The 25733-nt window shown below is 45.3% G+C and overlaps 1 protein-coding gene and 1 long non-coding RNA gene across 2 annotated transcripts in view; one reads left to right on the top strand and one right to left on the bottom strand.

The window, feature by feature from the left end:
• The window catches only part of Kcnk1 (potassium two pore domain channel subfamily K member 1), a 36176-nt gene extending 33721 nt beyond the window's left edge, over nt 1-2455 (top strand). The window contains exon 3 of the mRNA XM_020187388.2: nt 1284-2455. Within this exon, the coding sequence (XP_020042977.2) occupies nt 1284-1543 (260 nt within the window). The 3' untranslated portion in view covers nt 1544-2455. The remainder of the gene's footprint in view (nt 1-1283) is intronic.
• Nucleotides 2456-11368: 8913 nt separating this feature from the next.
• On the bottom strand, nt 11369-25443 carry LOC141417569 (uncharacterized). The gene is made up of 3 exons (XR_012442220.1): nt 25288-25443; nt 11743-11960; nt 11369-11646 (listed from the first exon to the last, which is right to left on the bottom strand). It is a non-coding gene; the product is annotated as an uncharacterized lncRNA (long non-coding RNA).
• Nucleotides 25444-25733: the final 290 nt, after the last annotated feature.

The following is a 25733-nucleotide window of genomic DNA, read 5'->3' as shown; positions in this document are numbered from 1 at the left end:
TGTTTTCTAGGCAGTCTACCTAGAGTTAAAGTTCTCTAGGTAGAACGTGTGGACTGAGGAAGTGGCTTGAGTGGTAGAGCACCTGCTCGGCAAGAGCAAGACCCTGAGCTCAAAGTCCAGCACTGCCAAAAAAAAAAAAAAAAATCTACCAAGTGAACGTTCCAAAGTTATATTAGTCATGGGTAGGATAAAATCCCACAGCTTTTGCCTGCAACCCTATAGGTATTTCTGCCTTCATTCAAAAGTTTGGCTAAGTAATGATGAGGGAAAGTCATTAGGCTTGCCGGTTAGTCTCGCATTATCACCGTTTGTAAAACATGAGAAAGTACCTTCGTTAGCAAAACCTGTGTTTGAATGCTGAAGCCCTAAAACTTTACATTCTTGGGATAGCCAGCTTCCTTATTCCATTTTGCTGGCAATTCCAGTCTTCTTTGATCATGTATTTTCTGGAAGTCTTTCTCAGGTGTTTCACTGCTGAGACAGGAAATTAGGTTTTTGTTTTTCTTGGAGTATACATGTCCACTTTTCTCTTCCTTTCCATGATGAATATGTTCTTTCTGGAAAAGGATTTTAAAACATTGGAACTCACTTAAAGTTATCATTTTCCTATCACAAAATGCAAGAACTAGCTCTGTACCAGGATCAACAGTTACCGTTTAAGAACACGAAACTAGTAGAGGTACTCACTATGGCCCATTTGCCCAGACGCTGGCTGCCAGAGAGCTCCCATTACTGCTGGACTGACCAGGAGCAGCAGAGCTGCACTGAGGCTCTTTAATATCAGTGTCAGTTCTTCAAGGAATTTTCAATTAACTTAACCTGTAATTCCTATTGCTAAACTTCTTATTCAGTACTAGAAATCACAATGAGAATATTGAGTGCTTCAAAAGGTGCCTGTGGTACATTGAAAACTTTTCTAAACTGTCACTGGATTTTTATGAGCCACTGTGTCTACGGCAGAGGCGAGACCCTCCCAGTAGGAGGCCAAACTTAGACGGGCACCATGTGTTACCTGTCTTAAGCAATCTACTTTAGCACCAGACTATTTCTTTTTCCCTCAAAAACTGTAGCCTGTGAGTCTAAATAATCCAAGTTCACTGTTCACTGTCTTCCTCTGGCAGCTCATCCTTGAGCGGTAGACTGAAACTTTCTTAGAAATCAGAAGACTAGCAATGAATGTCCTCACTCACTTTTCTGTGTAGCACAGGAGGGGTCGGTTCTTGGGTTGTGTTTACCCCTGGCTAGATTAGACCGCACTGAGATGCCATCCTGTCCCTACACAGGTTACCTGCTCCTCGGTCTCATCGCCATGTTGGTAGTCCTGGAAACCTTCTGTGAACTCCATGAGCTGAAAAAGCTCAGGAAAATGTTCTATGTGAAGAAGGACAAGGATGAAGATCAGGTGCACATAATGGAACATGATCAGCTGTCCTTCTCCTCCATCACTGAGCAGGCCGCTGGCATGAAGGAGGACCAGAAGCAGAATGAGCCTTTTGTGGCCACTCAGTCAGCAGCGGACACCGATGGCTCTGTGGACCACTGAGGGAGAGGGGAGCCCTTGCTGTGTCATCCTCGGGCACCAGGGCGTGAGACGAGGCTCACTGTGTCCGTTTTTGTGAGAATGTAAAAGCCAAGATGATATTTGCAATATTAAAGAAAGTGTAACAGAAGAGAACGTGACTCTGGGGGGATGTCTAGTACATGGGAAATGAGATGTGTCCTACAGTTAGTATGTGACAAAATTATCTAGACTTTACTAGTAGGAGAGGAACACTTAAAGCGATGCACTGAGGTGGATAGAAACGGATTTTATACTTCCAATCGCGACTTTCAGATTTGTGTTTAAGTCATTTAGCAGGTGGCTAAATAGGAACATTTATATTTAAAAGCAAAAACGAAAAAGCCCTAGAGATGTGTTTTATAAATAGGTTTAAGTGTAATGGTTTGCATGCGCCCATCCAAAATGATTATTTTTGTAGCTTCTAAGTCTACTATTTCTGCTGAATAGGTCACCGTAACTAGGTACATGTACACACGAGTGAGTTTCTATCCTGTACATATGGCTAACTCAGCAGACCTCACCGAACTTCTGAACACAGGACTAGAGAGATTTTTCTTTTGGCTTCTCTTTATACTAAAGAATTCAGAATTGCTACAACAAAATGAGGGAAGAATAATAAACTTACTAGCGAATAACTATAATGTTCTTCCTTCTTGTGACAGTGCGATGTCAGGTGTCCAGAACGTTTTCTCAAAGGGGACAAGTGATGAATAAAACAGGCTTTGTAAAAGGGTGAAGATATTTTGTTTGGAAAATACGTCGTGGTTTACAGCCATCTTGTACTAAAACACAGACCTTGGACCCCAAAGCCCCAAAGGAACAGATTCTGTTGGCATTCATCTGAGAGTTCTCACTTTCGAAGTTGACATAAATAAAAACCATGGCCAGATTCGATCCTGTGCGTGAGCGTCTCAAATGTTTTCCTCCGGTAGATAACGTGCGTTTACCCGGCTGCCGAGATACTGCAGTGGGAACCATCCCAACAACGTACGTGGGACACTAGGAAGAATTATGGACTGTCCAGCCACCCTAACCAGACTCCTGTACAGTGGGTCACAGCCTGGAGGTGACCTGGAGCTCCCCTGATGACCTGCCATGCTCCCCGATGGCTGGGCATAGCTTCCTCACATTAGGCAGCCCACGCAGGGACTCTCTACCACTCGCAGCCTCAGTGGGCGCCATCACAGGCCTGCCTTGCACACTCCTGTGTTGCCCTGGCAACCGTGTGGCCCCCAACTCACAGCAGAGCCCTGCTTTGTGGCATAAGGCTGCATCTTGTCTCAGTGACAAAGCCACATCGTTGGGGTGTTGTAACAGGAGTCACCTCCATTCTGCAGTCCTCCGTGCTCCCTCACAGCTGGTGACCTCTGTCACCAGCGAGATGTCCTCACTGTTTCTGACCTAGGCCATGCTGTCCTAGGCACACGTTCCTGCCTTGCCAGCCTGGCCTCTGCGGCGGAAGGCTGCTCTCACAGGGGCAGGCTTGAGAGAAGGAGGGCACAGCCATCCTGTCGGAGAACAGAGCATGAATCCAGGCCCGGCTGGGTCTGCAGAGGGCACAATGAACTTGACACCTTGGGGCGATGCAGAGAGAGGTGTGAGGGCCTGCAGAGCCGAAACCGGTGACATGGGTCACACGTGGAGTGGCCTGCTTTGCACAGTGCAGGAAGAATGACTGGTTTTCCAGGTGCTTGGCTTTGACATGGGAGTGGAGGGCAAAGTAGAGGAAGGGAGGAAACCCATAAAGGATACGTCTGAGCCCAGGTATCGTTAATAAGTAACCTCGGGGTGCTCACCTGTGTCTGCAGGAAGAACACCTGCCCCAGTGCCTGCAGACTGCTGGGGAGTGTGTGTGTGTGTGTGTGTGTGTTGCAGAGGACGATGGTGAAACTGAGGTTTGAATTCAGGGCCTTGTGCTTGCTGGGGAGACACTCTATGGCTTGAGCCATGCCCCAAGACATTTTTACTTTGGTTTATTTTTTGGGGGTAGGGTCTTATTTTTGCCGGGGGTCAAGCCTCGGACCACAACCCTCCAACTGCTACCTATGCCTCCCGCATAACTGGGATGACAGATGGGTGCCACCATGCTCAACTTTTTTTTGTTGAGAACAGATCTCACTAACTTTTTGCCCAGGCAGGTTTCAACCATGATCCTATCAATCTCTGTCTTTCAAGTAGCTGTGATTATAGGCATGAGGCATCACACCTGGCTCAGACTTTTTGTTTTTAATGTGAAGGATGAGGTACAACAGTTGGAGCAAGTTCTGTCCCTCCACACCCCATCAAATAGGACATGCCAGGGACAGTGTCTTCCCCAGGCTGGCAAGATGCTGCCCTGTGGTCCTGAGAGAGAGAGATGAGCTCAGTCCACCAGGAGGAAGTCTGTGTTTGCATCTAGGAGAGCAGAAATTAGGCTGGGTGGGGGCGGGGGAAACACAAGGAAAAAGTGGGCAGAGTGGCAGTGTAACTCTTTGGTGGGACATGAGTGTGAGTGAGTGGCCTTGGGGATGGGAGCCTTCAGAAAGGTGAGTGTAAGGTGGATTCAGGATGCACCTCCTGAGCGAGACTGTCTGAAGGACTTCCTGGGAGCCACCCATGTGTCAAGATGAAGGCGCAGACTTCTCCATCCCCAAGGACAGCATGTGGATTTCAGGGTTGCACAGTGTGCGGTAGAGGTGTGATTTCAGAGCAGCAGCTGTGCTCCTGGGCGAGGACAGAGCATCTCAGAGTGCAAGCTCTCCGCCTCTCAGAAACCCTCCGGGACACAGACCACAGGTGAGCGCAGCTGGCAAGAATCTGGTAAGAGAGATTCACAGCACACTAGGGAGGGGTGAGGACAGGTAAGACACCCAAAAAACTAGACAGCATTTGTTGCCCTCAAGGCAGAGAAACTAAAGCAGACACTTTAAAGCGACAGAGGCCAATAGGAGAAGGGAACCAGGAACTAGAGAAAAGGTTAGATCAAAAAGAATTAACCTGGAAGGTAACACCCACGCACAGGAAATCAATGTGAGTCAATGCCCTGTGTAGCTATCCTTATCTCAACCAGCAAAACCCTCGTTCCTTCCTATTATTGCTTATACTCTCTCTACAACAAAATTAGAAATAAGGGCAAAATAGTTTCTGCCGGGTAGCAAGGGGGTGTGGGGGAGAGGGAGGGGGTAGGGGAAGGGGGGAGAAATGACCCAAACATTGTATACATATATAAATACAAGAAAAAATAAATAAAAAATAAAATAAAATAAAATAAATAAGATATACTCAACAGAAAAAAGAGAGATTCACTGCCTTGGGCCGATTCGTCAAGTAAATGAATGCCTATCATGCTCACAGTCATGGGAACACAGCCTTGACAACATGGACAAGGCTCTTACTTTCATGGAGCCCACACTGTAGTGGCAAAAGTGACCAGAAATAACAAATTACATAATACAAATTAAGATAGGTCCTGAGCTTTGGGGTGAGAAGATGAGGAGGGGTGTAGGGTATTTTAGCTGGGTCGTGAGGCAAGGCTTTTGTTGAGGCAGGGTTCCTGTAGCAAAATCCCTGAGTCTGGGTTGTATATGAATTAAGAGATTATTTGGCTTGTGGTTATTTGGCTGAAAAGTCCAAACAGCCGATGTCCTGGCAAAGGACCCTTCGGCCACCTTGCAACGTGGCCAAGAAGTGGGAAGTGGATGCGTGCAGAACAGACCAAACATGAGCGATGGACTTGCTTCTTAACGATCTGTGCTCTTAAGAACAGACCCACAAGGCAAGACAGCATTAACCCCTTCCATGGCCAGAGCCCTCTGACCGGAGCCCCCACCCCCACCCCAGAGCCCCTCCTTTTAAAGGTCCCACCACTAACGAATGCAGCCACACTGGGAACCAAGCTTCCAGCACAAAAGCCTTTGTGGAACAAACCACATCCAAACTCCAGTGCTGTGGCTTGTCTCTATAGTAACCGTGCCCCAAAACATTTGCAAAAGTTGAAGAGGTGGATGAGCAAGAGAAAAGGAGAAGCATCTCTGAACAGAAATTCTCTGTGACTTCAGGAAAAAATGGGAATGATTAGATTGCTAAGACATAGACTCACTTTTGCTCCCTTGAAAAGCAATAATGTTGCTATTTGCTGCAAACCACATGCCTTTGAACATGTATGAGAGTTTGGATAATGAGTGAAGAAATTTTAATAAATCAGGAGATCTCAAGATAACGGAAACAGTCAATGCAAAACCCCTTTAGCCCTCTGCATTTCCTGCAGAGCTAACGCCTTTTAAATTGGCACAAGCACGCCTGGCAGGGCAGCAACAGGATTTCTGTCTCTGGTTCAGATCTTGTACCATGACACATTCACTTGGGATTCCTGATCTCAGAGCCCCACGCCCAGAAGACTGAGGGTTGGTGGGATAAACACACATCGTCCCTTCGGGAAGGTGTTCCCTCTGGGAAGTAGGCTCAGAAATATGTCTAAGGCCAACCAAACTTTCTTAGGAACTGATGACTGAAATTAAAACGGTGCAGGATTTGCTAACTCCTTTATTCTGCGATGCCCTGTAACGTTTTAAATCTGTCTCTCTAATACATTTCAAGTTTTTACAATGGCAATTTATCACTTTTAAGGGTTTCACCTTATGGAGATTTCAGGTCTTTTGTGGGGGCCAAAACATGAAGTTATATTTGGACAATTTTTTCTGTCTCACTTACCTAAGATATGCTGATGTCAGACCCCCACTGCTTTCTGAAGTACAGTGAAGAACCCAGAGGTAAAATAAAGGCTCTCAAAGCATTTTTCACGGTCTATCGGGAGAGCACGCCAAACAGGAGGCCAGCCCTCTCTCTGCATCGCTCAGTTTACTGCTCATCCTTAACTTGCCACAGTTCTAATAAAATCATCGCTCTGGCTTCCCAACCCACTGAAATAAAGGAGAGAGGTGCCACCCAGAAGTCCTCAAGTTTTGTGCTACAACTTTTGGTGCAGAAGTAAAAAATCATTTATACATAAATAAGGCTTAAGATGCAAGTGGGCAGTCATTACTATGTGACAGCGTCAGAGCAGTGCAGTGTCCCAAGGCTCCTGTAAAAGCATCTGTAGTCTGAGTGATCCCCTGTCATGCACAGTGTGGATTCCCCACACTGGTGACACGGCTGGGCCAGCTGTGAGGTTTATGGACCCAAGTGCCCTGTGCCACCCCTGTGAAGAACCACACATTAGCTGCTAGCAAGAGCACACAGTAAGACAGTTAATGTGACTCACAGCCTGACGGGAAAGACAGAGATCCCCCAGGGCAGACACAGCCCAAGAAAACAGGACGGCCTGAGGACTGGACATTTTTTTTTATGTTAGTTCAATGATACGATTTCTGTAATGACATTGAGCTATTTTTAGTATGGTCTGCTTCAGCAGTTGTCTGGCCCCTTATCATCGTCCCCAGCCCATGTCTGAAACCGCTGATCTCTGTGTGTACTGCATGTTTTCCTGTGTTTCCACACCCACAATAAAAGTCTAGGAGATAAACAATAATAACTAATGATATCGCGATTATGACATATACCACAATAAAGGTTACTTCAAACTTATGAACTGCTTATTTCTGGAATTCTCCATTTCACATTTTCAGAACACAGTGCAGAACGTGAAACCATGGACAAGGTAAGCCATCGCGCTTCTGCACAAAATGATTTTCTGTGGTAGGATGCTTGCTTTTAACACCGTCCTTGTAACTTTCTAGGAAGTTCCCTCAGGCTCATAGTCTCCTATTCCAACCTTACTATCATTTAGACCCTATCGCAAAACTTGTGTGAATAAGTAAAATATCTAGATTATGTTAGGTGAAGGAATTAGCTGGGTTTGGGGAAGTTTTCCATTTGGGGATCCATTGTTTACATAAGTGATTGTATCTATGTACAAATCTAGTTATTTTTACACACATAACTCAGCATTTCATTTTGCTTTCTAAGCTTTAGCTAGAAACCTGAGCCCATGAGCCACCTGGAGATCAAGCCCCACAAGGCACTATGGGTGCTGGGAGCCCCTCACATGTCTGTTGGAAGACCCTGCGTACTTTGTCCTGCTCTGGGTGCCCACGATGGCTTGGAGCAGTGCCCTATCCTACCTGCCGTCTTGCACAACAAAAGCTTCTTCTGAACGGTTGTTACCAGCTTAGTACACAGACTGATGAATTGCAATTTAGGACAACGTGATGCCAAACGCTGGGCCTGAGCCTGCTCCCTCACATTCAGCAGTGACCAAGCCAGACTTAGAGGTCACCATAGTGTATGGCACATACTATCACTGCTAGGACTCTGCTACAAGGTGAAATAGCAGGCTGCCTGCTTGGTTGGTCTGACTTCCCCACGCCCATCCCTCCAAATCTGGAGAAAGTGGGCAGGCTGCTCAGTGCCCCCTGACTTGGGGAAGGTGAAGCAGAGCCCAGTGGCGGTGCCAGACATTGACACCACATGGCCCGTTGGTGAGTCCCTGGGGTGGTGGCTGGAGAGGGACAAGCCAGCAGCTGTTTTTTAGGAACCCAGCTGTGTCACACAGCTCTGCTTTGCAGAGAGCTCTGTGGAGGGAAAAGAGCCACATAACATAGACGGGTTTTCTGCCTTCCAGGTGATCTGCCCTTAAGTATCCAAATCTCGAATTTTCATGACTATACATGAAACAGAATGAAGAGGTTGTTCTATGGAGTACTATGCAGAATATACAATCTATTTTTATAAGTAGCTTTTACCCATGTTACAAAACGGCCAATCCTGGGTACTTATTTCCTGGTACCTACCACTAGGAACTCCAGTCATCAAGTCCTCCACAGAGCCAGTGCAAGTCACTGAGAAGAGCTGGATGGGACCACACTTTTCAAGCTGTCATGTGTGACAGTGACACACATAAGCTGAAGAGAAAGAGGCCACTGATGGAGGCAGAAAACAAAGTGGCCACTGAGTGAGTGATACACTGTATTTACAGAAAAGGTAAAAATCCATCTTAAGTTGTTCAAGTCATCCAAAAGCCTGGGCCTGCTTGATTGTTCTTTATTGTAAGGAATGACTGAAAACCAATATCACAACACAACTCCGAATAACAAAACGTAATATGATGGAGAGTCATTCCCTTCAAGGGCAAACAGACGGCCTCTGGGGCCTCTCTTCCAATTCCTTCCTTGCTGACTCTACATCCTCAAACTTCCCAGGTCAGAAGGCAGAGACTGGGAAGTGTCATTGTCAGGAGTCCCCCCTGACCCCAGGTCGTTCTACAAAGAACTTAGTTGTGTGGTGAGCCCGGGCTGTCTGCAGGTGTTGGAGATGAAGTGTTACAGGAGGGGCATTCAGCGCCAGCCGGTGGGTGCTTATCCACACCAATTTTAGGCATTTCCCAAAACACAAGATGATGCCTGCTACTGTGGAAGTGAAGCACAGAGCAAGAAATTCTGTCTTGTATTTGGAGACTGAACACATTAGCAACACAGGGCCATCCATGCAACTCCAGTGCTGGCGGTGTCTGCCCCGCAGTCTGCAGAAGAATGAACTCAATCAAGGAAGGGGAGGCTGGGAATGGTAGGAAAGGTCTGGTCCTTGGAGGTTGAGGGTAGGGACATTTTAGGAAGCCAGCCCAAGTCAAGGTGAAGACAGAGCAGGAGCCAGCAGAACGGGGCATGTGTGATTCTGAGGTGCCAGGTGTGGGCACGGGCAAGGTACTCAGCCTCAGTGTCCCTCTTGGGGGCAGAAAGATCCCAGAGGTTCCTGGGAATGTGTGTAGTGCAGTGCTGAGTCCATCATGTGTTAAAATGGTTACTTGCCAGTGTTGCTTGACATCATTCTCAATGTTGGAATTAAGGAATTTCCCCATGCGGCTAGTTTATTAAATAATAATTACATTGTCAACCGATTCACACACTAGTTAGGGAGAGCAAGCTACAGGCGTTTCCAAAACTTGGCAGAAGTTCTGAGGACTGAGGGGTCCAGATGGGCCCCATGATAGGGGCCGGTGCTGATTAAGTGGGAATAGAAAGAGAACAGGAAGGAAAATGAGGTCAATGTTAGCACCATCACTAGCACTGAAGATGTCAATGTCTTCCTAACCCCTGGGAAGTGTGGTGAAGAAACTTTCCATCAAAAACTAAAATAGTAGAGCTTTAAAAAATGATGAGGAAGAGCAGGGGTTTGCCTTGTTAATGATGATTCACTTGGCACAATGGACACCTTCACCCAGTTGAAATGAGACTGTGTCCAGGACACCTAGTGCAACTCCTGACATTTGGGAAAAGATACAAAGACTCAGAAAATGACAAAGTGCCAACTTCTAGAAAACGTCGAAATGGCTAAAAATAAGGGCATTGGACTTAACCATGAGGTGACCTGGTACTTCTCTGAAGTCAACCTTGAATGGGAGATGGGGAGTGGCTGTGAGTGTGGGTGCCGAAGTAAGGGATGGTGAAGTTTCAGAGAGCATAATTTAACAGGTAGGAGCAACAGACATATGATTACCTGAGCCTTCCGCCATATTCAGCCATAGTCTAAATACATTTGCATCCTGCTCAAAACTACACGTTTACACACAACACACATCCACACCCCCCCACAGGCACAAACGTAACACCTAACGTGTCCGATTTTATTCTTAGGTGGTTAGCGTCTCAATTTCAGAAAGCTAATTATTTGGTAAAAAATTGTTGGCTAGTTACAGAACCCATTTCACCTGTGGATATTTTATAACCATACCTGATAGGACATATTTTATTTTATTCTATCCCATGTAACTGATGAAATTGTCATCATTTCCAAAATTACCCGTCTATCCCTACGCACTGCAGACCGAGCCTGAGCTTATGACAGTCCTGCTGTGAGCCCAGACTTCAGGAGTCACTCCAGGGCCTGCAGGCAGAGCTGGCTGATGCTTAAGTCTCGGGGGTGAAGCCAGATCAGACAGCAGACAATTTAAAACCCCTTCCATGGGGGAGATGTTTCCCTGCAGGACTTTCAAACGACAATTTCTTCTGCTTCATCACTGTAGGTGATAAACCTCGTGTGTCCAGGTATGACAAACAGTGAACTAGGAGTTTCTTTTGCCTGGCTCTTGCAGCACAATGGTCATTAATGCTCACAGCAGCTCCCCTGGGACCGTGCAGAGCTCAGACGCCTTTTGACTCATCAGAGGAAGGAGGATTCGCATCCAGTGAACTTCACAGCACACTGATCCTTTGATAATGAGTGGTCTCAGGCTCCATTAAATTTTCACACCATTCCAACTCAGTCTACCTCAAAATAATAGCGCAGACTGTGTGCTCTGATGACGGTCCCTAGAGTTGCTCAATACCTCTTGAGAGCCGGGGTGCCTCTGATTTTCTTTTTCTTATCTCAGTGGGAGAGTATCCCTAAAAGGGAGATGGAGCACTTCCATCCATTGGCAAGCCAAGAAACCAGGTGTTTCTACCTCATTTCTCATAATTCCATTTGTGTGAGGAGTGATCTGGCATTCCAGTTTCTTCTTCCTTAGAACGGCACAAAGACCAAACACCTGCGCTTCATCAAGGACTCCATCCATCAAAACTCACATAACAATCCTGGAAAAATCAAATTATTTACTTGACAAGATGCAAGGACAAAGGAAATGATGGAAAGGCAATAGTGTTTAGGACAGAGGTCAAGCGTGCAGTGAGGGATGTGGGGAGAATGAAGGAGGTATTTTATTTTCATTGTTGTTTTCGGTATAAAACATAATGACATAGGAAGCAAAAACAAAAAAGAACAAGGAAGGAAATGTGTCGTCCAATGAGCAATTAGAGACATCAGTAAGAAGAACCACATTTTCTTTTCTATTTTAATTTTGTTTTTTGAGATAAGGTCTCAATAACTTTGCCCAGGCTGGTCTACAACTCTCAATCCTCGTGTCTTGACTCCTGAGTTGCTGGGATTACAGAAGTGCACCACTACTCCTATCCTCAGAACCAAGTTTTCTAATCGAAATCAGGTTTTCTCCTCTGAATAGAACCTGACCTGTCACTTGGGTGACAAAAACCAGGAACAGAATAGCTTCTTTGTTGCCAGATCACAAGTGAAGATGGGTCACGCCATATCACATCACAGAATGCAACCTTCCTTGCCTGGGAACATGAATAATGAGGTTAGGACCTGGGTTTCCTTACAGGCAGCAAATATTTCACGTACACTCTGTTACAATTCATGCCCACTGAACTTACCATGAAATAAGTCGGCGTCACACTTCAGTAGTGTGGTAAAGAAAGTGGGTTTATATTTACCACCAGCAAGAGACTCTTGCATGGCGCTGGCTCGCGTCAACCTGGGATTTAAAGTTTGTTTTTGTTTTTTTTTTTGCCTGAGCACTGCTTTCCTGTTGTGACGTGATGATGTGACCATCTCAAGGAGGAGGTCCTCAAGTTCAACCGCTTCCTGGAAACTGAGAGAAAGAGCTGTCACCTTGCTTCCCTTCAAGTGAGGCATGGTGCCGTTTCTCTGAGCAGCTCTCCAACCTCTTTCCACTTACGCTAAGTCTTCCCAAGAAAAGAGAATTAAATTGGCATCCGAATGCTCCAAGAGTAGGCTTCTCAAGTTATTTAAATGTGAGCCTTCCACATGTAAAAGTAAAAAATGCCTCACCTGTGATAGAGCAGCCCTGGGTTTCAAATGCGTGATCAAATGAAAACGAGGAGGCCAAGAACGTGTTTCCTCCCCAGCCTTGGGGCCGCTCTGAGATTCCAGCTGTGCTGAGGGCAGGGCTGTCTCCCTCCCCACCACTGCTATGGTTTGGACGATCAATATCAAGGGTGGCACTATTGAGGGAGCAGAGGTAGAACCTTTAAGAGCTGGGGCCTAGTGGGAGGCCTTTAGGTAATTGGGGTGTACCTTCAAAGGTTGGAACCCCAACCCCTTCCTGTCTCTCTTTGATCCCCCACTCAGAATGGGAGCAGTTTGCTCTACCACGCACTCTTGCTGTGTTTTACTGCCCTGTCACAGGCCCAAAGCAGCAGGTCTAAATGAACCTGGAAGCTCCAAAACTGTGAGCCAAAATAAACCTTTCTCCTCATAAGTTGATTACCTCGGGTGTTTTGCTATAGTGACTGAAAGCTGACCGACACCGTCCCCTCTGTCTTGCCACAGCTTGGTGAATGACATACGCTCTCCCATGGGGCACTCAAAAAGCAGATTGCCACTATTTTCCATTGCAAAATTAGAATGTTAGTGTAGCAGGAAGGAAGACCTAAATGCCCACCTGCCATCTCCTTAATCATGTCATTTCCTTTCCAGGACAAGACTTGGAATCCCACAGCGTCTGCCGAACGGTGTTTGATAAGGAAAGCCAGTAGCCTCAGTTTCTTAGCATCCTGGAAAGTCCAGGACCCTGAACCCTGTGGGCTTGCTTTGTTGGCCCACCAAAGGGCCTCCAATCACTACCACCCTGATGAGACTAGAAGTTAGGAGACAGGGAATGATCAGGCAGAAGAGGGACAGGGGAACTTGATGGAAACTTACCAAGGACACAGAGATGAGATAAACAGGTGTGGGAGTCTGGGGAGTCTTGAAACCACTCGCCCAGGCCTTGAAACTGCTGAACCATGCTGTCATAGGATGCTTGGCTGGTGTGCTGGACCTCAGCGCCCACTGGGAAGGGAAAGGGGGCACACACAGTGTCCCCAAGGAACACACTGGCTGGTGATGACATATACCTCATAAATAAACCAATAACACAGAGACACATCCAGCTTCTCTTCAACCAGGAAATGAAATCCTTATACAAAACTCCTAGTTAAAGAGTCTCAAGAGCTTTTCTACTCTTTCCCTCTCTGCTTAAGTAAAACTCTGCTCTTTTGCTCACTCTGTTGTCTATGACTCATTCTTTGATCACACGTTCCTGGCAACTACCACAGCTCACCTGAGACCAGCCCACTGCAACACTGAGGCCATTGGGCCCCCTTAACTCAGCTCCTGACTCAGGCCAAAGGGGCCTGAAGTAAGAGAGAAACTCATCAAAATGATCAACTCCAGAGAGGCCTTTTGAGAGCCAAGTGCAGACAGTGCCATAGTGGGGCGATGCTCGTGTGCAGATCTGAGTGAACTGAAATGTAGATGGTGGAAGGCCTGCTGTCGGACAGTAGAGTTTTCTGAAATTCTGGATAGCTGCCCCATGACTTCTGCCCCCTCCTCCTTCATCTTGACTTCTGATTCAACAGAGCATCAACCCTGAGTCTGACTTCTCAAACATGGATGAAATCCAGTTAGCCACTTGCTTCTTCAAAACCTGTGATGTGACCATCTTTCCTCAAATGTAGACTGTCTAGCACCCACTGAGGAGGTCTGACACCTTCATAATGACACAGGTGACTTGATTTAGAATCAAGAGAACGTGACATGCAAGCTTTGCCACAGACCTTGTGGTGGCCTTGGCCAATTGGTCTCACTATTTAGGTATTTCCTTCCTTTCCACACCTACCGTCCCCATTCTTGTCCTTGTTAGAAAGTTTAAAAGTCATCTTAGAGCTCTGCATTCAGGAAGACAGAGTAAAGGTACTTTTATCTATTCCTCCCTCTAAATTCAACCCTGGACATAATATATAAAATAAGTTCAAGAATATTCTGAAAGGTAGAGAGAACAAGGCAGATCAGCTGTAGTTCTCAGGGCCCCAGGAAGACATGTCAACCAAACACCACAGAACAGAACTGTGGAACCTCCCCACCCATGATGGCAAGTTCTGAGAGCAGAGGGAGCCTTCACCCCTCACCAGGCTGCAATGAGGCAGCCCAATTTTGCCCCCTGGATAGTGTCACAGAAGGCCAAGCTAAGTGCTTGGAGGGCTGAGGGCTGTCCATCAGATAGTCATGAGTGGCTACTCCACCCCACTGCTCCCCTAGCAACAGGGTCCATGGACAGTGTCAGGGGACAGGACAGGGCATGGCTTCTACCCCATAAGCAGTAATGAGGCACACCTCTCCCTCCTGCTGAAGTGACATCATAGAAGGCCTAGCACACAGCCAGGATTTTCAACACTGTCTACTAGTAATGGGGCCCCACCCATCATGGTATCAATGAGGACCACATGGGGAGCCAGAATTCCCACCTTCCACCCAATAGTGACAACAAACCCCTCTCTCCTTGGGAGTGATTGAAGCCAACTGGCAAAACTGGGCTTCTACCTCCTGTCAGTAGTGACATGTGCCTCCACCTTCCCCTGAGGAAGTGCTGTTAGATGTAGCCAATGAAAACAAAAGGTTTGCAGAAGATACAGTCTCCTAATATCACTTTAAAATATTCAGCTGTCCACAGAAAAATCTCATCCTAAGAACTGGGAGGATCTCAGACTGAATGTAAAGAGACCATCGATAAATGACAACACCAGTAAGACACAGGTGTTAGAAATATCTTACAAAGATGTTAAAATAGCCACTATAGAATGCTTCAGAAAACTAGGATCATTATTGGAACAATGAGAAAAACAGAAATTCTCAGCTCAGAGGGAAGCTGCCTCAGCTTCATAAAGAGAATCTACAGAAAAATCAGTGAAACAAAAACCAGTGTACTTAATGGTGGAAGAGCAAATGCTTTCCTTCTAAGACTGGAAACAGGCAGAAATGTCTTCCTTCACCACTTTTATTCATCAAAGTGCTAGAATCTCTAGCCAGTGCAATAGGGCAAGAAAATGAAATACAATGCATACTTACTCAGAAGGAAGAAATACACTGTCATATTTTAAAAAGACATGATTGTTTATATAGAAAAATCCTAAAGAAATCTACAAATGACCACCTATAACCCACAAACAAGAATGAAGCTGCCAGGCGCCTGTGGCTCACACCTGTAATTCTAGCTAGCAGCGATCAGAGGATCATGGTTTGAAGCAGCCCAGGGCAAATAGTTCTGCAGACCTTATCTCAAAACAACCGTATACAAAAAAAGGACTGGCGCAGTGGATTAAATGGTAGAGTGCTTGTCTAGCAAGCATGAGACCCTGAGTTCAAATCCTAGTACCACCAAAATAAATAAATAAATAAAAAATGAGGCTGGACCACTATCTTCTATCACACACAGTAGTCCCTTATCCATTGATGTCTGAAATTATGCAAAGTATAGACTTTATATAGTCTGTGTTTTTTTCTCTTACGTATATGCCAGTGATGAAGTTTAATTTATAAGATAGGCACAGTAAGAGATTAAACAACAACCAATAACAAAACAGAACAGTTGTAGCAATAATAAATAAAAATTACTTAAAACTTACACATTGTTTACTCCTCAAATTTGCCATTTAAAATTTCCTAGCCATCATTGGCCTTTGGTAACTGAAGCTGTAGCGAGAGAAAGCACAGATAAGGGTAGATTGCTGCACTAAAATTAACTCAAAATAGGTCAAAGTCCTAAATCTAAGAGTTAAAACTACAAAATTCTTACAAGAAAACATAGGAGAACATATTCATGACAAATTGATTTGGCAATGGTTTCTTGGATATGACACCAAAAACATAAGGCAACAAAAGAGAAACACAAATTAGACTTCAAAACATTTAAAAACTCATGTGCATCAAAGACCACTATGAAGAGAGAGAGAAAGCAACCCAGATAATGGGAGAAAATGTTTGTAAATGGTAACCTTGATAAAAGATTAATGTAAAGAATGTATGTCGAACTACAACTCAAAGACAAAGCCACAAACAACCCAAGTGAATAGGGAAATGCAAACAAACCCGCAGCTACAACCACAAAACAGAAACTCATGCATGTTGGTAAGGATGTGAAGAAATCTGAACCCTGTGTACTGTTGGTGGGAATGCAAAATGATGTGGCCACTGTGGAAAACTATATGACAGTTCCTCAAAAAGTAAGCATAGAATTATCACTTGATTCAATAATTCCACTTCTGAACGGATACTCAAACGAACTGAGAGCAGAGACTCTAAGAGACGCTTACACAATAGCCAAACACGTGCTACCCAGATAAACTTTGACGACATTATGCTAGTTTAAATGTGCCAGACACAAAAGGACACTGAATGATGCCTCTTATATGGGAACCTGGAAAGGTTGAATTTGTAAACAGGAAGTAGAATGGTAATTACTAAGGGGAGAGAAGGGGACGGCACGAGGAATCATTGCTGACTGGGCGCAAAGTTTCCGTGGGAGGATGAAGAGCTGTAGAGGTGGTGGTAGTGATGACAGCTACACAACAGCACACTACGCATTTTAATGCTGCTGAATTATATACGTAAAATGATTTAAGTGGTTGAGATTTTATATTTTTTAGAAATAGTGGTATTTCTTATATTTTTAGTGATTGAGTGCATCAAAGTCACAAGTCAAAAAGTAAACATACAAAAGTCAACTGTTTGTATACTAACAATTAGCACATAGATGAGACATTTTTAAGACAATACCACTTACAGTTACTGAAAATAAAAATGAAATACTTAGGAGTAAATCTAACAAAATGTGTTCATTACTTCCGTGCAGAAAACTACACAAGCTGACGAAATAAATTGGAAAAAAGTATGAGGTTATACCATGTTCACAGATTGGAAGGTCAACACAGCAAAGATGTTAGCTCTCCTCAGTTGATACACAAGTTTAAAGCAGATTCTATCAAAACCCCAGCAAGATAGTTTATAAATATATGTCAGATTAGCCTAAAATTTATATGGAAATCAGAAGGATCTCAAATAACTTAAAATTTTTGAATGGGAGAATAAGATGAAATCTTACTCATCTTAATAATGAATTAAGTAATCAGTTTGCCTTATTGTAAAATCTATTATATTGCTATTCAAGATTGTATGGTAATTGTAAAGAGATAGACTCGTTGATTAATAGACCAAAGCCAGAAATAAAACCTATTTGCCAAAATAAGATGAAACCAAAGTATAGAAACAAAACATGTCAGTGGGGAAACAATGCTGGAGCAATTGACATGTATAGGCAAAGATTCAGAACTCAGACCTTCACCTAAGCTACAGATGTTCCACAAATTCAACTCAAAATGGGTCATGGCCTTAGCATACAACAAAAAAAAGGTGCCATACATTTAGAAAAAAATACCTGTGTTTTAGGGTTAGGAGAAGCCCTTAAATTCAACATCAAAAGCATGATCCAAAAAAGGAAAAACTGATAAATTCAATTTGTGAACCACTCTGCAAAGAGGCATCTCTTTCTTCATTTGAAACCTTATAAACAAATGTGGAGGCATCATAGGTAGTTAGAACAGAAATAGTAGAGGCAAGGATGTTTGGATACAGGAAATGGGTGTGGGATCCGAGGAAAGTATCCTTCATGTGCAATACATCCCCGCTTCCCTTGGGTTCCACAAGGGACCTTTGCAAAGGATCTCCTTTCTCAAGGAGAAAACCATGGTGCAAGGAGTCAGCAAAATAAATGAAGTGTAGGAGAGGCAGGGATAGGTGAGATCATGGGGAGCCAATACAATTCATTCAGCTATCAAACATACGAGTTCTTCAGTGCTGGGAGACACTCGCCATGCATTTCTCCACATTCCTGCAGTCAGATGCTGGTGAGCGAAATCCTGGCAACCTGAGTTAAAGCAGGATTAAGTGGCAACCAGCCTGCATGTTAGAGACGGTGCGCTTCTCCTGAGGAATGCAAAGCCCCGTCTCTGTCTAGGGACTTTCCTCTCTTCTCTTCAGAGAGTATTTGTTTACCCTCCAGAGCAGAAGTCTCTCTTACTTCCCTGTCCCCAACACTCCAGAGGAAAGGAAGGGCAGATGGTGCCAGTCAGCCATATAAGCTCAGAGTCTCGTGATGTGGGGTTCCTTTCCTGGAGGTACGCCCCTGCACACACAGGTTCACCTGACCTCATCAGGTCTTCTCCTGGGGAGCTGAGAAGCTTTTGTCTATTTTCTGTCATTTCTCTGCATTGAGACATTCATCCCTCATTCATCCACACAAGGGTTCTGCACCTAAGGTGTCCCATTGTTGATACAGGGCCATTCTATCTGGTGGTCCTGTCCCAAAGTTCCTTAAGAAAACGTTCAGCCTTGGGCATCCAAAAGGACCATAGTCTTGATCTTCTTTGTTTATTCCTTCAAGATGACTAGGAGGAAACACAGGGATCTGTGGAAGTGGGAAAGAGCGCCATGCCATTCAACCCTCCAATCAGATGTCTTGTCAGCCAAGGGCCAGGTCCCGTGCTGACCACATAGCAAGGAGTCTGTATCACTACCAAACGAGGGAAAGCATGCCTGACCGAACGCATCCTGGGCTATGTATTCATCTATCCAACTGTAAATTTACTGCCACTTCAGGGTCCATTTGCATTCTCCTTTATTGTAGCCATTGCTGGCACCAGCTCAATACCCATTTGTCCTGGCCACCATCAGCTGCTGTTCTAGGATTCTAACCCCATCCCCATGCCAGCTCTCACCTCAGTGTTGGCGCTGGTGCCAGCTTCAGCTCTGCCCCTGCTGTTTCTAACTTTCTCTTCCTCCCTCCTCTCTTCTGCTCCACCACCTGCTTTGTACCAATCCGACATTCATTTCTAGGTTCTTCCGTTGTTGTGTCAAAGCTCGCCCCATAAGCCAGGCTGCTCAACCCCACTATTTCCTCCCAACCTTCCCTACAGGGCTCGCTTCATCGCACACAATCAGTCTTTGGCCCAGATGAATTTTCACGTTTCGCTATTAAGTGTTTGTCAGGACGTTGGATGGGAGCCATCTCGAAACCTGCCTTATTTCTTGTGTCTGGCAAGAGCGAACTGAATGTACCCCCAAGACAGGTGATAGGCGAGACAGGGAGATACGTACAAGAAATGTGAGGAACGGGAGCTTCTTGGTATCCAGCTCGTGGTGAGAGAAGTGCTGGAAATGGGAACACTTCTCACATGCCCATTTATATCATTTACGTGTGCTATCTCACTTAATCCTCACAGGGACCCCTGGAGGTAGATACTGTTAGGACATTCTATTGCTCACTTGAGTCTTTGTTCTCTCACCCGTGGCAGGTGACCAACGTCTGCCTCATCAGGCAATGTCAGGGGAGAATACCAAGAGTTGTCAAGCACTTTCCAGGTACCTGGCATTTTTGCTAGGTGCTTTTAAAGCTCTTTTTTACTGACCCTTTGAAATGAATTGTATTGTCTCAAATCTCATGTAAAAACCTAATCATTAGAGTAGTAAATCAGTTGGCTAAGTCACATAGCTGCTACGTAGACAAATGGCAAAGTCTCATAGCTGCTAAGTGACAAATGAATTAAACACACTCCTGTCTGATCCCATCTTCCAGAACTGAAACAGATATGAGTGGAAGTTACTATTGTTTATAGACTATCTTTTATGTAAAATGCCAGTACTGAGAAATGTTAAAACTGAAGAAAATGAACTTGCCATACGTAACTATACAACCCAGTGCGGGAGATGAGTTAGCACTGAAACCAATGGACAGTGGAGAAAAAGACCATAGTCCTGATGCTTGACATGGGACACGTGGAGACTTGTCTTCTGTCCAGGCCTGGTGCATGCAGAATTTGCAGCACCGTCCCGGCATTTAAAGTTGATGGCCGGAAGATAATTGCACAGATAGTTGCAAATCTCAGGCACCAGGTCTAGCAAACCTGTGGCTGTGGGCTAACGTTAGGACCACAGACTAGATGCAATTGTCCTGGATGAGCCATTAGAGTTGCCAGAGAGGAAGCTGGCCCAGGCACCAGCGCCCAAGGGACACCAACGCTGATGGCAGTGGTCTTCACATTGACTGTGCATGCATGGTACCTAGGATGATGCTCCCGGTCATTTTCAACTCATGGCATCACAGAAATGACCCTGCTGGCAAGACATCTATGAAGAGTGAATGAGGCTGTTCATGCAGATGGGGCAACCGGCCAGGGCCTTTGGTTCTGCTAAGGGCATCTATATCTTTTTAATATCCATTCAATAGGAAGTGCTGTCCTAAGACTGGACGTTCCAAGTTAGGATTCCCAGGCTTCTCCCCCAGCAATTCTGGACCACGACCAGGATGTTGGCTCTTTAATAAGTGCTGTGACTCTGATATGGAGGACTAGGGATATTCCTTTAAGAAACTCAATTTTAATGATTGTAAACCAAAGTTAAAGTTAAGAAAAGCAATCTCTACGAATCAAGGATCTAGTTGGTGAACCACTCCAAGCAATGGTAACGCATGATAGTTTTGCATTCTTACCTGGCAGGGTATGCACCATTGACAAAAGCACATCTAAAATAAGAAAATATCAGTGGGCTTTCAGTAGCATAGAGGTGCTGGGGCTGACTGTTTTGTGAGACTCGTGTTCAAAAGTGAGATTTTTAGCAATGCTCACAGATGTTGGCATCAGACAGATGAAGTTAAGAAGTGCTCCTCCTGGCCCCCATACTCCCATGTCAGATCTAAATTCATTTCCCCTTAACTGGCTCCAGAGCTCATTGGAGAACTGGTTGAGCAAATGGGGTAGGAAATTATGATCCTGGAACATTTGCCATGTTGAAGCCAACTATCAAAGACTCCTGACGTTATATGAAAATGACCCAGCTGGCAGCTGATGTGAAGGGTGCCGCTACGCCTCGGGAGGGGTGACGTGGTCGTCAGTTGAAGTGACATGCCAAGCATGTGAAGACTTGAGCCCATGAAATACGATTTTTAAAAACTTGTTAGTCTTCAGAGAATTTTAGAAGACCACTTTACTGTTTTGAACACTAGAATAAAAACACTGTCCTTTATCTTCTGTTCAATCGTAACTGAGGGTAAGCAGACACATGACGTAAGGTCTTTCTCTTTTAAAGTAATTCCAGAACATAACGAGATGACGGAGTAGCTGTCTGGGTTCCGTGGTGGTTAGCATCGAGAAAGGCGAGGAAGTCGGCATGTACCTTCTGATGGGACCTCACACAGTCAGCTGGAAGAACTCTCAAAAACTCCACAATGTTCTGATCAAACCTCTGGATACAAGGAATCATCGCCAGGAAATTCGAGGAGCAGAGATTAAATGAGGCCACAGACTTTGTGACACTCGTTTTTTAGCTCAGGGATACAAACCCAAGGAGTTAGCGAATATCTATCTCGCCCTTCAAAGATAGCCCTTAAAATACCCAGAGGGACATATCAGTGACTCTCATCCCCATATCTGACTTAGACTTCAACTTGGAAAATAAAATTTGAAGAACTACAGGATGGAGTTGTGAAAACAGGACGGTTATCAGGCTGATACCAAGGAGTTGTAACAATTACATTCAGTGAGGCCATAACATTGCAGAAAGAAGTTCTCGTATTTCATATGTATATGTGAAATGAAATATTTGCTGACTAAATTATAGAACGTTGGCTGGAAGCATAGCTTAAGTAGTAAAGCACCTGCCTAGCAAGACTGAAGCCCTGAGTTCAAATCCCAGTACCACTGAAAAAAAGATAGAATGTCTGGGATTGGCTTTCAAACCACCCAAGGAATGCGGAAGAAATGAATAAAGTGTAGAATTGATAATTATGAATTGATAATTGCTAAGATAAGACCCTGTGAACACCTGATTCACGCTAGCATTCTCTTCACTTTTATGTGTGCTTGAAATCTTCTAAATAAAAAGTAAAGAAATTTTAAAAAGAAAGAAGCAGGACACTAAGAGTCAGGTGGAAAAGGGGACATGTGACTTGTCTGAGAGGCAGGGTCCAGAAAAGGGAAAGCAACTAGAAGCATCAAGGGGATGTGAAAGCCCAGTGAACATCGTCCCAGAAGGAAGAGAGGGCAGAGATCATGGACACTGCTATGAAGTAGAGCACATGGGTCTTGAGAGTCAGTTGAGGCCCTGACCCAGCCTGGAGGAGGCCAGAGTGGACCTGACATTTGGGAAGGGGAGGAAGGGGGAAGGGCTGGCTGCCTGTGGTCAGAACAAGGGTCTGAGGGAAGGAGGGAGGTGTGGGGTAGCATTTCTGGTTGTTTTTAAAGATGGAAGATTCTTGAATGTGTGGAACCTTGAGAAGGAAGCAGTGGAGGGAAGAGGTTACAATGCGGGAGGACGTGGGCTAATTTGACTGGGAAGATGTTCTGTGGGTCTGGAAAGGGGAAGGCAGAACGGTGGGAATCCCATTGCCTCCCCACAGCTGTATAACCCTGAAAAAGCACTCAGCGTCATCGCTGGGTGCTTAGGGAAATCAAATTTCTCCTCTTCCCTCTACCCTCAAATGTTCTAATTTTCAAACATATGCAGATTTCAATCAATAAAAATACAGCAACTTATATTATTTACATCCTCTCCGAGGAAATCCATCGCAAACATTAAACTCGTGGGGAGTACTTTCTCTGAATCTTTCCCAAATAATAAACTTTAAAGCACTTCCTGAGGCTGATAAAATAGTCCCCAGGCTTACGAACCTGGGGAAGGAGCGTGAGCACAGTGAACCTTTGTAGCAGCGACGCTGTAAGACCAAGATGGATGCAACACACTTTATTACCATGGCCACCAGTGACCTTGAGTGTGCTTCTATTTTGTCATTACATGGTGGAAGCAAATCCTAGCTTCTGTATGGAGTCACAAATACAGCCTGGGGGTAGGGTAAAGACGGCAGGGAAAGCCAAGAACCCAGGGCTTTAGCCTTTGGGCAAAGAACCTGGATGACAACTGTGGGGATCTGGTTCTCTGTCCCTCCTTCCCCCCCCCTGCAGGTCACCAGGAAATAGACCCCAGCTCCTCATCTGTGCCGCTCACTTCCTTGAGTGCCTTTGGGGGCGGTCATAGCATTAACGTGGCTTTTGGTATCAACACGACAATCAGACAGAATTATGATGCTGGCCAAAGGCATCAAGGAAAAATTTGCCACACTAAATAGTTTGTACAATTAGGCTGTAAATCTTGGAGGAGCTTGGTTTTCTAAATGAGGTGCCAGCTCCTTTGCTTCCCATTAGAATGAAAATAATGTAGAAGCATTTTCTGGCACTTTTACAGTTCACTGATTACAGTGACACGGTGTGCCTATGACATAAAAACCTGTATAAATCAGGTTCTGCAGTCACCAGTTTCAGGGCCCCCGGAGTCCCTGATAGATAAGGAAGGAGTCTCTCTCATAAGCCTTGAGATGTCAACGAGTTCTGTCTCCCTTTACCCTCCATTCTCTTAATTGCCACTTGAAATATGTAAAATACATCCAAATTACAGCCTCGCCTGTCTCAGTGGAATGCACTGCCAGCACAGCTTTTGCTTAAATCAAACCCCAAGATTTATTCGTTTAATTCCTGAAACCTGTACCCTTTTCTCCTTCACTCACTAGCTACAGACATCAGGTTCTTTTCAGTTGCTTGGATAAGGCAAGTCTGTCTGTTGTTCCTCTTTCTCCCTCCCTCTCTCTCCCTTCCTTTCTCTCCCTCCCTCCCTCTTCCTCCCTCCCTCTCCTTCCCTCCCTCTCTCTCCCTCTCCCTCTGTCTTCCTCCCTCTTCCTCACCCTCTCCTTCCCTTCCTCCCTCCCTCCCTTCCTAGTTTGGCTTTGAGCTAATACAATTTATTGATGCTAAGGCACGCACTTTAACACATGTTAACAGCACTGTAATCAAAATGTGTTTTACAATTATTGGCAATTTACAGTAACAATTACAGTAGGCTTTTAGACGTAAAATAAATAGTGGTGTTTTCAATCCAGTGGTAAAACAAACACAAGAACAAAATGGCACTGCCCCTTGCCCTTGGCAGACCTTCTGTGGCACACTGCCCAGCCTTCCCGCTCAGCTCTGGATCTGCCTGGCCCCAGTTCCCCTCCCTGTTTCGTGAGACTTTCTCTCTAGCACTTTTGCCATTTAAAGGCTCATTGTTTGCTTTGTCTACTGTTTGTCTCCTCCGCAGCACGGAAGTTCTACAAAGTGGGCTTTGTCCTCTCAGCTCCATCACCAGACCCAGGTGGTGATCAGTGAGGCTGTGAAGAAAGCATTGCGAGGCAGGGGTGTCTCTTCCCTAGGTGACGGGGAGCTCTGTGTCTGAGACAAGCTTCCTTACACCCTAGGCCCCCTCCTCTACCACAAGTAGTCATTGCCAGCCCCCCCACACACCAGAAGTTCCAGGGAACAAGATCAGGAAGAGAATTTCTATGGGGAAAGCATTTGATTAACATAAAATAAAATTGTGAATTTACAATTCAAAATGTCTCTACTCCTGAGCTATCATGAGGCAGTTTTCCACTCTGCTGTTTCTTTCTGACATTTAAGGCTGCTGTGGAGCCAAATCTAGGCCCAGAATGGAAAACCAAAGAAGTATCATCAACCAAAAATATCACTCAATGGTTGACAGTGATGTGACAGCTGCTATAGGCTCTGGTTAGTGGGGCTGAGATTTTTTTTTTTATATAAAATGGAATGAAGTAGCCGGGCATACTGGCTTGGGAGGCAGATGCAGAAGGATCCCAAGTTCAAGTCTGACCTGAATTACATAGTGAGACCCTATCTAAAAAAATCAAAACCAGAATGAAGAGTCCCCTCCTTGTAGCTGAACCTAATGCCACAGATGGAGTGGCTCAGAGCCTCTGAGTTCTCGGGGGAGATACTAGAGCTGTGTGTCCTTCTTGTACCTTTCCTTCCGTCCAGTCAGGCTCTCCAGCACTGGCTCTGCAGAGGTCCCCAGCAAGGTCCTTTGGCCACATGGACCATAGCAAAGGAGATTAAATAAAAGTTTGCCCTCCTGATGCCGCGGCATGGCACCCTGAACCTCAGAGCCTCAGCACACCACAAAGCCTGCAGTGCCTGAGTGTCTGCTGGTGAAAGGCCAGGGCCACTTTTATAAGTCAGAGGCTCACAGGCCACTTTAAGTCCTACCTGTGTGAGCTGTTCCTCTGCCCTCTCCCATCGTCTCTTCCTGTTGGCAACGTGGACAGTGAAGATGCTGGCATGTGGTTCTGACCCATTTTTAATGTAAGTATTGAAGAAGCTCTGTTAGTCTGTGCTTTAGCCTCGGCTCTGTGTCAGCCTGTGTGTCAGCCACACTCCTGTGATTGGCGGGATGTGTTTTTCAGCCCAACCCAGTTTGACCAGCTGCTTGTAGATGTGGGCCAAGGCCGCCCTGCACCTGAGTAAGATTATCTCTCCTTAGAACACGGACTTTAACTTCTCACTTGCTTTTGGTTTTGCTGTGAGGTGACTTTAATATTAGAGGAGTGAAGTCCGGATGTTGGAGGAGGGGAATTCCATCCTTAGAAGAACAGTGGAGATGTTTCCAGGGACACAGGGCAAGGAGCCTTCTGCCTTCCTTGCTCCAGGTGCTT

This window comes from Castor canadensis, chromosome 15 (genome assembly GCF_047511655.1).
Source record: "Castor canadensis chromosome 15, mCasCan1.hap1v2, whole genome shotgun sequence".
Classification (NCBI taxonomy): domain Eukaryota; kingdom Metazoa; phylum Chordata; class Mammalia; order Rodentia; family Castoridae; genus Castor; species Castor canadensis.
This window is presented reverse-complemented; position numbering and strand designations above follow the sequence as displayed.